Genomic DNA, 12696 nt, shown 5'->3' with positions numbered 1-12696 from the left:
CATAAGTGGGGTTCATTATCATGCTACATAAGCCTAAGGCCACTATCTTCCCTTCTCTTCTTCTAAATCTTTCATGAAAATTTTCTCCTTTTCCTTTTTATTGCACATTTTTACTAAATACACGATAAAACTCTTTGATAGTCACTAAATTTACAGTCTAATAGTACCAGCAAAAATCTCTATCATATACTAAGTGTAAATTAAATTTTCATAATCCTGAATGTAAGGAATATTTGCTTTTAATAGAAACTCTTAGAATAACCTTTTGGTGAAATTTACTTGCAGCACTCTACACAAGTCAAAGCTTACATTGATCATCAAGATCATCCACTATCCAATCCAATGCAATTACATAACTCATGCATCAATATTCTACTTCTTTTTAATTAAAAAATTTTCAACTAAACTCATGATCTAACAAAATTAAAATAAGATAAGTGAAATACAAAAACAAAGAAAAAAGAAAAGGTCCCCTACTTCCTCCCTTTACTCTTAAAAAAACCACTTCCCACATATCTACCATCACATAAGGTACTAGTACCACCATGCTCCCACCTTACTTCCACCACCACCACAACCATCGCCGCGGCAGCAGCAGCACCTACTTCCGGCAAGAAGTAAAAGTCTGAAACACGACGTTTCCGGGGGCCGGAAAATCATCCATAGTGCAGCTCCGGCATTTCATTCCTAGTGGCTCGACAGCTTTGGCAATTCTTGTCCAAACCTCGTTGCTCGTCGACGTAGTCGAAATCGACATAGTCCCTGGTCGGAAAACTTGCACCACTTTCTTCAATATGTTCATAATGTCATTAGGGTCATCGTGTATTGACCCAACACACTCATAACTAGCATAACTAAAACCATCTTCAGGGGTGACATGGATAGTAGAATAACGATCCCCATCAATACTATTCATGGAATATCCACAGGGATCAAACACAAAGTCACAAATTAAAGCATTTGGGTTAATTTCTGAAATACCCGTTATTTCAGTCATTTCATTTGCAGCCATATTTGGATGTTTAAAGAACTTTCTAGCAAGTACCCTATCAAGGTCTGTCATGCAAATTTCTATAGTGAAAAGATCGTTTGGAATACTAATCATTTCAAGAGGGTCATAGAATTTGTCACAAGCAGTGAAAACATGCCAAGAATGAGAAATGAATTTTGAAGGCATAACAGAGGCTTTTCTGTAACAAAGATGTATAGGTAATTGTTCTTGTAAGTAAAAAATTTCATCTTTGAAATTTGTGTGTGGAAAAGGCTGAGCTTTTGGGAAAATAAAATTGCCTCTAGTGTACCTACACTCACTCATAACAAATCCCATTTCACATGAGAATTGGATCAATGGAAGAATTGATTTCAAAAGCTGAGTAGTACCACATGTTTTGATGATAATCTTTGTAGGGTAAACAAAGAGGCTTGATTCAGACAGTACATAAGAATCAAAAAACTGGTTCCCAACAGCTGACACGACAGTGCATTGCACTGCATTTAATACTTCTTCAATTGATTCAAAGTCTAGTTGCCTGAGACCACCCATTCGGATGATTGGATCATCGCCAGAGAAATGTAACTCAAGCCTCTTTTCAAATCCTTCAAAACCAGAAACAGCCATTGATGATGATGATGATGATCAAAACACTTTGAATGGAAGTGTGTTTGATGAGAAGAACAAAGAGAGAGAAGTGGAGGTGGGAAGAGTTGGAACAGGGAAGTGAGTATATATAGGGGAATAAAGGGGGCATGCGAGGTGAGGCAACAAAGAATAATAATTGTAGGCATAATGAATACAAGATGATGGTATGAAGTTTTTTTGTTTTTGTGAAGTGAGAGAGTTTGAGAGATCTTCTTGAGACAACAACATGAATCCAAATTCATTTCCACGCGCAATTCTTGTTTTTTTGTTTACTTGTCTATTATTTGGAGTACTATTCACTCTATTTCCTTCACTCAAACCTTCAAAACAACCTACTATAATTGTCCAGGCCATAGAGGTGGTTACGAGATCTAAAGTTCTTCTAAGTTACTGAGATCTAAACTAAATAATTTATACATATTTAATAAATTTTTCAGATAAATACAAAATTCAGATTAAAGCTACTGAGTTCGGTCAAATCCGCCAAGCTCTACACTAGCTAGCTCTGTCCCTGGTCCGGGGTAAATGCTTATTGATACATGATATTAACGTAAAAATACATACTTAGTCATAACTAAGTGATGAATATGTGTGTAAAAAATATGTATATCTATTTATTGATTTAATTTAAACATTTGATGTTTAGTAATTTTTTTATTGATTAGCTAAATGGTCAATATTCAAGAGATCACAATCTGAAATGTTATACTACTATATAACAGATTCTAACTCAATTTCTTGACTACTGCTAATCAGTTAAGGCTGTCATACTTTCTTATTAACCACTATTATGTTAAAAGTCAAACCATTGTAATTGGTGTTCCTCTGGTTTCAAAAATTTGTTCCCAGTTTTTTGCTCATTGAGAGTCAAATAATGTAAACATGGAGTTGACTTATGTGAGGTATTAATTTCACTTACAAACTAAAGTAATTTTTGATTCATTAAGAGAATGATCAAATACTAGCATTTACACAAATTCAAACAATTTAACGTAAATCAAGCAAATTGATTTTATTAGGGGACAAACATATGGCAAGTAAATAGTCATAGAGTTAGGAAGTTTGAACCTTGAGTCCACAAACAATATTTTTTGTCTTGAAAGTGTTCTCGTACCTTTTTGAGTTTCTCGCGTTTAGAGCATTTACAATTTTTTTGTCCATTTTCACAGTCGAAATAAGAAAAGAAAAAAGTAGAGGTTCAAATTTGCCCTTGAACTTTGTAATATAGTTCAAATTTGCCTTTAATTCATTAATAGTTGGGATCAAATCTATCTCTATCGTTATAAAATTGGTCCAAATACACCTATTTACTAGCGGAGGAAGTTCCACATGTATCCATATTTTCTTTTCTGCTCCAGAGATTGGCATGAAGTTTTCTAATTTTATCAAGTGATGATATTTCTTTTGAATTTTTTTTTTTTACCTTCAATGCAGATGCCTATAGTTCAAACAGAAAACATTTGTGGAGTTCTGCTGTGTACCAAGCATCATTTAATAGTTTTCCTTCTCCAATGGAAATTAGAATTGGAAGAAAAAGCAAGATATATGTTCAGGAAATTCTATTGCAAAATTGACAGGTGAAGCTACAAGAAAGATCTAATTGAGTTAGTTAAAATTACTCTAACATTATCAACTATATAAACCATAAAGTGAGAACATATGTGGTGTAAAATGTTTGTACATCATGATGATGCGGAACTAGAAATCTAAATAAATTATAAAATTGCTAGAATATTAATAAAAATTCAAATTTATAACCTAAAGCAATATTTGAACCACCTTTTTTTTTTATACTAAAAGCTTCCCTTTTGTTTTTTTATACTAAAAGCTTCCCTTTTGTCAAGAGGATTCAACAATCTCTATAATTTTACATCTAATGAGATTTAATTGAACTCTCTTCGAACCATGTAGTTCTATTCCGTGGTTTGGAAAAAAAATTGGGTAGATGTTGCATATATGTTAGTAAGTACTAACAAGTGTGTATGTATATAGAGGTTGAAAATATGAGAGACCAACGTCCCCTAGTAAATCACATGGCAGCTTAGAAAAACAGAGACACAATTATAAACAAGATGCTTGAATGCATGACATCAATTATTAGAGTTTGCTACGAGGCGGCATGCAAACTTTGTCTAATCTTATATCTCCTCCCCCTATATAGATATTCTCGAGTGGACACACAAAAGCCAAAATACTTTTTAAAATAATCAATCTATTAAGCCACCTAAATACAATACTCCTATATTTTTAGAAAATTTCAGTCAAACAAACACTGATTTTTATTTTTTTTTGGAGCTAAGACGATGAATTTGAAACAACAAATCTATAAGATTAGGTCCTTTTCTTCTTCTTTCTTAGTTAAAAAAACAAAAAGAAAAAGCGGAGAGCTAGAATTTGTGTTTCAGCGCATCCATTTTCTTTCAGGATTAAAAATTATTTTTGTAAAATTAGAGTAAAATTTCTTACTACGAAGATGAATACTAGTAATTTGTAAGCCCTAATTAGGCAATACTCTGTTTTGACAAAAATGGCTAAGACGAAAATGGAGGGGCGTGAGACTAAATTCAACTGGTTTTGAAAAGGACACCATTATCTTTTCATTTCAAAATAAAGTTTAATAGACGTGCCCAAATATAATCAATTGAGTATTTCCAATATGCATATATTAAAACAGTAAGTATCAGGCGTGTCACCTAAATATAATTATAATATTCAATGCATTCAAATGGGGTCCGTAGATGAAAATAGAAGACAATTCACATCATATTTTATGCTTCATACATTGTATTATCATCATTTCTTTTTCCAACATTCAGACTATCCGAATATTTCACTAAAATATATATATGTTAAGTAATATGCTATTTGGTTGGGGAGGGAGGGCCGGGGGCGGGGGGCACTGCCAAAATTAAATTGACCTAAGATACTTTTTATTTTAATTTAGATATATATATATTTGATATAAAGTGTTTAATTTAGAGTTTAACTTTTATGTAGTAATGGCGTGCTTAAAAAATACTTACGAATCAAGTTTTTTTTTTTTTTGGTTGAATTCCTCCTTCGATCATTGATTTGTGCAAAAAGTACAACTTTGAGTTTGGCATCCCAAACTTTTACATGATCAAAGAGTTGAGCCAAATCAGTATTGAGCTCCTAAGTAGCACCAAAAAGGCCAATTAAGCGCGAGTTACTTAATTGGACGCTAGCTATATATAATCGACTAGGGAGGGTCATATACAATATTGGAGGGCCTTCCTGGCTTATTTCTGAACGAAGGCATATCCCATTTGTCGATGCTAGTAAGACCTCTGACTTGCTGAGGCATGGTAGAGAAAGAGTTGAACATATGAGTCCCACCATGTTCATGACTAAGAGATGCTAGTTTGTCAGCAGGTTTATTCGCCTCTCTAAAGTAGTGACTTATATGGAATCCATGATCTTCAACTAACTTCTGCGCCTCATGGACCGTGTCTGAGATTCTCCAAGGAGGCTTCCATTCCCTGTTTATGCACTTGGCCAAAAGTAAGGAGTCTGTTTCACCCCAGACCCTAGAAAAAACATTGTCAACACACCATTTAAGGCCAAGGAGGAGAGCAGTTGCTTCTGCCACGTTGCTAGAGCCGGGACCCAAGTTCATAGAGAAAGCGAAAATGGTGTTTCCTAAGCAGTTTCTGACTATACCACCTCCTCCACACTTCCCTTGAATACAACTACCATCAGTGTTGAGTTTGAAAGTCAAATCCGGTGGTTTAGTCCATTTGATCATGGTGATGCTTCTTTGTTGGAACTCAACTTCAAATATGTGATGTATGCTTCTCCATTTTTCCTCTATTCTTGCTTTACCAAACTGTTTTTTAGTAATCTGCACAATAGAAAATAAAATGTTAGCCTTGACCCTGTACACAGAAGGGTTAATATTTTCAAATTTGTTAGCACATCTTTCTCTCTAAATTTCCCAACAAATGATAGGAGTGAGATTTTGAAGGAAGAAAGTAGCAATGGGATTTTTGGTCCGAGTGTTCCACCAGGTGAGGATAAGAATCCTAAGGTTGTTGTTGGTTAGTCTTACACCCAATGGATTGGCAACTTCACTCCATACCCTTTTAGCAAAGTTTCCTTGGCAAAATAGGTGGTCCACAGTCTCACGAGTAGTGTTGTCGTTGGTAGCATCACAGCAGTAGCGTCCAGGAGAGATGTTGATCCCAAACATGGCAACATTATCATCAGTAGAAAGCCTGTTGTATATGGTTCTCCAGGTAAGAAAAGCTATCTTGAAAGGGATATTCTTGCTCCAAATCTTACTAGTGGCGTAGTTAGGAGCTTTTTTGTGTCTAATGTTGTTCCAAGCTGAATGGACCGTGAATTGCCCATTGTTAGTGGCAGTCCAGATGTCTTTATCTTTAGCGTGATTGTTCAAAACAATCTCAAGGCTGCTGATCTTATTTTTCACATCGTCGGGTGGCTGCACATAGAGATTGTACCAGTCCCATACTCCATTAACAAACACTTCGTTGAGCTTAATACTGTTTTGCTCATCAATATTAGGACACAGTAAGTAGAGAGGTCCTAACTTGGACCAGTTATCGAACCAAAAGGAGATCTCTCCTCTGCCAATTTTCCAGAAAATATGGTGATCCGTGTGCTTTTTAGCTTCACAAATGGCTTTCCAGCCTTGCGAATTCCCAGCAGTCCATTGCGCTGTGGATGGATGCTTATTTAGAAGGTATTTGGCCCACATGAACTCACTCCATAAAGAATTATTAGTCCTCAAATTCCACCACTGTTTAGCTTTGAAGACTAAGCAAATGTCAGAGATTTTTCTGAAGTTGGCTCCACCTTCATCATAAGGGTAACTAAGGTTTTCCCAGGAGACCCAATGATGCTTACCCCCATTTTCGTTTCCGGACCAGAAGAACCTAGCTATGATTTTTTCAATCAGTTCCAGAGTTCCTTTTGGGGGGTTAATAGCGCTAAGAAGATGGGAAGGGAGCGCTAGAGGGATGTGTCTGATTAACGTGGCTCTCCCACCAGTGGATAGAAGTTTGGTGTGCCACCCTCTAATCTTGTAAGTGACTTTTTTGACAATGCCAGAGTAGTAGGACAATTTCTTTTTTCCAGTGATCAAAGGGCATCCGAGATAATTGATGGGGAACTCTTGGTATCTCATCCTAGTGATTCTTTTGAGCCTGTTGATATTCCTTAGGCCAGCTTTGGATTTGAGGGAGAAGTTGCTCTTATTTTTGTTGATCAACTGCCCAGAAATTTGTTCATACCTGTTAAGAGTATCCATAATTAGCTCGACAGATCTTTTGCTACCGTTACAGAAAATAATAGTATCACAGAACACCAGTTGCACATGTAAAAACCTTTACACATGTAATCATCAGCAAAGGTTAAATGATTAATGTTGGGACCATGGTTGCACATGTAAAAGCCTTTGTATGCAGGAGTATCTTATAGCTTATTAAGCATTTGAGAGAGAAGTTCAGCACTCAGTATAAAAAGGGATGGGGACAGTGGATCTCCTTGTCTTAAACCTCTAGAAGACTTGAAGAAACCATGTCTCCCACCATTCACTACCACAGAACACCAGTTGTTAGAGATATAGTTATAAATAATATTAATCCAATCCTCAGCAAAACCTAACCTTCTGAGAGCGAGACAGAGGAAGGTCCATGAGACCCTATCATAAGCTTTCGTCATGTCAAGTTTCATGACCACATTGCCTCCCCTGTTGGGTTTGTTAATGTCCTTTGATAATCTCTTGAGCAAGCAGGATATTTTCAGAAATTGCTCTACCTTTAACAAAGCCACTCTGGTTTTTGGAAATAATTCTAGGAAGGATAGAACTTAACCTGTTATTAAGAATTTTAGCAATAATCTTGCTAGACACATTACAGAGGCTAATAGGCCTTAAATCAGAGAAAGATTGGGGATGATCAATTTTTGGAACAAGAATAAGACAAGTATGAGTATAGAATTTTGGAAGGATATCACCTCAGAAAAAGGCTGCTATGGATCTGTGAAGATCTGGGGCAATAATGTCCCAAGTACTTTGATAGAATAATCCACTTAGTCCATCTAGCCCAGACACGCTGTCAGGATCAAGCGAGAAGACACAGTCTTTGATTTTTTGAATGGAAAGGGTAGTGCTTATTCTGTCATTATCTTCTTCAGTAATATATCTAGGCAACAGATCGATTGGACTATAGTCAGGATTGTCATTTTCTTGGAAGAAAAGATTCTGGTAGTACTTAACAGCCCCTTCGGCAATATCCTCGTTCCCTTCAAGCCATTGATCTTGCTCGTCCATAATTTTCCTGATATTTAGTTTTTTCCTTCTGTCTTTGATAGAGTGGTGGAAGAAGGCCGTATTGGCATCCCCTTCTTCTAGCCATTTTATTCTAGCTTTTTGTCTGAGAATGGATTCTTGGAGTTTGAGGAATCTTGTAAATTCAGCTCTGCTTTTAGAAAGCTCTCTCCTGTTATCCTCATTATTGTTGGCAAGGCTGTTTTCTTCCAAAATTTTCATCCTAGCCTCAAGTCTCTTAGGCTCTTCGTAAATATCCCCCAAACACTTCCCTAGACCAGGAGCTCAGGACTTTACAAGTTTTTTTGATCTTTTGGTGGAGAATGTACATAGGATTACCGACAATCACTTCATCCCAACTTTTCTGTACAGTCTCTATGAATCCCGAATGATTTGCCCAAATGTTCAAGAATCTAAAATATTTAATAGCAGGGGGGTTATCATTGAATAATTTTACAAGGAGAGGGGCATGGTCCGAACAAGACCTCGACAAATGGGTAACACTCGTGCCATTGAAAACATCAAACCAAAGAGAGTTATAGACAAGTCTGTCTAATCTTTTCCAAATGCTCGTGGGGGGATCTCTATTATCGCACCAGGTGTATTTAGCCCCCGAGAAACCCGCATCCTAGAGACCACAATCATTGAGACAATCGAGAAAGTCGAGGCTTTCTTCCATTCTATGAGGCCTGCCTCCAAATTTTTCATCACTAGAGAGCACCACATTGAAATCTCCAATGGCACCCCACGATTCTTGCAAATTAGAAGCAATGTCCCTCAAATCTGACCACAAGTCTTTTCTCAGTTCTTCAGTGCATTTAGCATAAATAACTGAAAGTAGGAATATTGGGTCGTCATTGTGGGCAATTCTGAGCAGGATGTGTTGAACTTTGTCTTAACCAATATCTACTTTAACATCATTGGTCCAAAAGATCCATATTTTGTTTGAGCAGTTGTTGAAAGCATGGTGGAATCCCAATTTTCGTTTGTATTTTTCCACCTTCCTACTATCTACCAGAGGTTCTTGAAGGCATAGTAATGGAATATGAAATTCTTACTCGAAAAGGTTGAATCTTTCTAATGAACCATTGGATCCTATCCCCCTAATATTCCATGATATTGTGTTAATCATTAGAAACAATAGGGGGGGGGGGGATTGTTTGATCGACTTGTATACAGGATGACTCCATCGGTTCTGAACAAAAACTTCCTCCAGGAGCAGATATACTCATAGGTGAGGGTTTGTTAAAAAATGTGATATTTTGTTGGACTGGGGTGAGATTTCCTTGATGGGGATCCACCTCTTTCTATTTTCTTATGTACTCATCATCAGATTTAGAAGAAGAGTTGTCCTCGTCAACACATTCCATAAACATATCTGAATCCTCGTTCCTGCCAGAGTCATTAGTAATAGGATTCTCGAAGGTAGTCACTCCCACTTCATAAAACGCACCAGGATCAGGGGGAACATGATCAACAACTGTGCTATCATACCTCTTAGAAGCCTCCACTCGTATACCAGGTTCTAATTCTTCAGTTCTAAATTCCTGCATTTTCCTTGCTTGAATTGAAGGTTTTTCCTTCAACATAAGAGGAGTCCAGCTAGTGGGGGCCGAATGTTTCTCAAAAACAATGTCGGGGGGAATAGCGATCTTTTCATCGAACTTCTTCTTACCCTTGATAAGTTTTGCCTTAGTAGCATTATCCATGTTGATTAGGTTGGCGGCATTTCCTTGCGGTTGATGTTCAGGGCTATTTATCACTGGTCCTTTATTGCTTCTCAAGCTTTTACACCTTAGAGTTCTTTGAGCTTTTGCGGATTTTTCCTTGTTTCTAGCGGCTTCTTGGATTCTCTAGTGGTAAGTAACAATTTGGGATGAATTTGGGGAATGATGCATTGGGGGGTTTCAATTTTGGAGATTTCTTTGGATACTTGATGGGTTTCCAGCTGATTCACCACATTGTGAACTTGGTTCACTTCTAAGACTTTGAAGCTGTTCTGATTGTCTAGCATCTGTTGGCCTTTGGTGATCTTTCTGCCTCTTCCTCCCCTTTTTTCCACCTCCTGCCATTCTCCTTCATTGCTCCTAGTGTTGTTATTGAGTCGTTGGCTGCTTTCTTGAATCCCCTCCGCATACATAACATTGTTGTCTTTGGAACCAAAATTTTGATAGATGTTTTGGCTACTGCTGTTGGGCCTGTCCTTTTGCGGTTGTTTATGCAGAGCACCTTCCTTAGCATTGATGATACTCGACGGATTATAAGATTCACCTGCAACTTGAGGATTAGCAAATTTGCAGTTCTCTACGACATGGCCCTGAGCGCTGTAGTGGGAGCAGTATTCCGGAATGTTTTCATACTCCACCTTTTGTTCAAATGTTTCCATTTTGCCAAACTTGTTTCTAATTTCCACATTGATTTCATGAATCAGGGGCTTGGCGAGGTCAACTTCCACTCTTAGCTTTGCAGTAGTAGGCCTCGTTTTTCCTCTTGTGGCTTTGTCCATAACTATAGGAAAACCTATAGGGCTCACTATACGACAGAAGGCATCCCATTCATAGTAATGTCAAGGTAAAACCGGAAGATTGATCCAAACTGGAGCAAGCGTCGTCTCAACATCGGGTTTAAAGTTAGGGGTCCATTTGAGAATTTTCATGGTATTCCCTCCTTCAAAATAAATGAAGTCTCTTCGATAAACATTGTTATAATCTTCCTGATTTTCACAATCTATGAACACATGTTTCTGGTCTTTTGCCCCGATTTTGGCCGTGCACTTTAGAGGAATCAATTTCTTTGAATTCATTCCTAATTTTCTCAATAGCAGGGCGGTTTCGATTGAACTTACCTATTATAGTCCATTTACAAGTATCTGCAAGCATTTTGTTCTCTTCTTCCGTGAAGATAATTATGTGCTTGCCTTCGACAAGTTCATGGGGTCTAGCTTGGAGATGGATTCTCCTTCTTTGGGTGCTCGTCATATTAGTGCTCAGGGCCCCTGCGTAGGATCCCTTGTGGGTAACAGAAGTGTTGGGGGGTGTCAATCGCACCTCCTATTTCAAGTAGAGGGAAATGGGTTTGTAAATTTTGGATCTGGGGGTTTTGGGTTTGGGAAAGATCTGAAAATTGATGGGTGTTTTCAGAACTTGCTCTTAGATTTAGGGGATCCGGGGGGACGAAGGGAAGGGGGCCCAAAAAGATCGATTGAGATGCTCATAGTTGATGAGCTTTCCAGTCTAAGCTAGCCGTTTCCGACGAAGATTAGCCGTTGAAGGCTGTTGTACGAAGAGAGAGAGAGAGTGTTCTGTCAATTTTGTCTAAAGTACTTGTAATTACTTCATAAGTAACTTGTAGTTTCAGAATGCCTATGTCTATATACACAGGCCGACGAGGCTAACAAAATAATTTACAAAATATGAGCCGACAAGGTTGCAAGACATCTAACCATACACAGCTGTCTACGAGCCTCTAAGAAGAGTATGTAACATTATATAGGCGGGATAGGACCCCGCCATGCCCATACGTATGTACACAAAAGAATAATACCCAAAAGCTGCAACTCCGAATCAAATGGAGCTCCTCTATGCAGTCTCTGAACAAGCAGTCTATGGGTCAAGTCTATCGCCCCGTCCCTGCCGAGCATGACACGAGAACGGTTTTAAACAAAAGGACGTCAGTACGAATAATGTACTAAGTATGTAAAGCATAATTAACATCATAATATAAATGTAAGGAATAACATAAGATAGAGAGGTCATGAGATAATGAAGCCATTTATACCTCTAGCGTTGTTCATTGTATTTACTTATCCCCTTTCTAATGGGAACCTTCCATTTCATACATTTATACTTGTAGTAGTAATATACCCGTCCATGATAAGGTTCGGTGTTATACATACATGGCCCTACCAAGGCTCAGTGTTATCCGTAACCAACTGCAGTGGTATGCGCGCGATGGATATCATACCCGGCCATGTAAGCTCGGTGCTCTTAGTAGTCATACTTCAATATATAAATGCATATATACATAGAAGCACATACACGTTCTCAACATTATCATCGTCATCATCATTTTCATTATATCCTTCTTTAGAGAATCAACTATCATAGGATGGGACCAATGGTATCATGAGATTTATCAAGGATCATGAGCTTTAGCGATTCTAGGAATGAAGTCATTTGGAAGACGCTATAGAACTCATATGAAGGTATTTAGCAATGGGACCATGCCTTAATGAAAGAAGGGTTAGCCTTACATACCTCGTTGTCTTCTTAACTACTTAACGGTCACCGTTGAAGCTTGGAAAATCTACATTTAAAAGGATTCATACCTTGGTTAAGGCTTAAAGATACTCTCAAATCCAGACCTTAAAGTACTCGTCGAATCAAGTTACTTATGAAGTAATTACAAGTAAATCTCACGATAATCGTTAATTGATAACATAGTCAAAAAGATAAAAACATAAATAACTTAAGTAAATTTTAATATTTCTCATATTCGTGCATCATAAATCGGAGAAACATTTTATTTTCTTGTTCATCGTTACAATTTTTTTAAAGAGAAAGGTAAAAAATGCTCCCGAGCTATTGAAAATAGCAACAAAAAAAAAAAAAAAGTGTCCTATGTATGATTTTTGTTCCAAAAATGCCTGCCGTTAGCAAACTGGTCCAATATCAGACTTGGAGATCTGTTAATAGGATAGGGGTATAATTGGGTTATTTTGTAAATGCCGAGGGCATTTTTGGACCAA

General features: G+C 37.5%; 1 protein-coding gene across 1 annotated transcript; it reads right to left on the bottom strand.

Annotated features, from left to right (window-relative positions):
• Positions 1-310: 310 nt before the first annotated feature.
• Positions 311-1714, bottom strand: LOC132062528 (S-adenosylmethionine decarboxylase proenzyme 4). The gene has a single exon (XM_059455079.1). It carries the CDS (start codon positions 1616-1618, stop codon positions 602-604), a length of 1017 nt encoding a protein of 338 aa, XP_059311062.1. The 5' UTR covers positions 1619-1714; the 3' UTR covers positions 311-601.
• Between the last annotated feature and the right edge of the window lie 10982 nt (positions 1715-12696).

The sequence above is a fragment of the Lycium ferocissimum genome, chromosome 7 (genome assembly GCF_029784015.1).
Source record: "Lycium ferocissimum isolate CSIRO_LF1 chromosome 7, AGI_CSIRO_Lferr_CH_V1, whole genome shotgun sequence".
NCBI classification, from domain to species: domain Eukaryota; kingdom Viridiplantae; phylum Streptophyta; class Magnoliopsida; order Solanales; family Solanaceae; genus Lycium; species Lycium ferocissimum.
The sequence above is the reverse complement of the archived record's forward strand: the minus strand, read 5'-3'. Positions and strand labels throughout refer to the sequence as shown.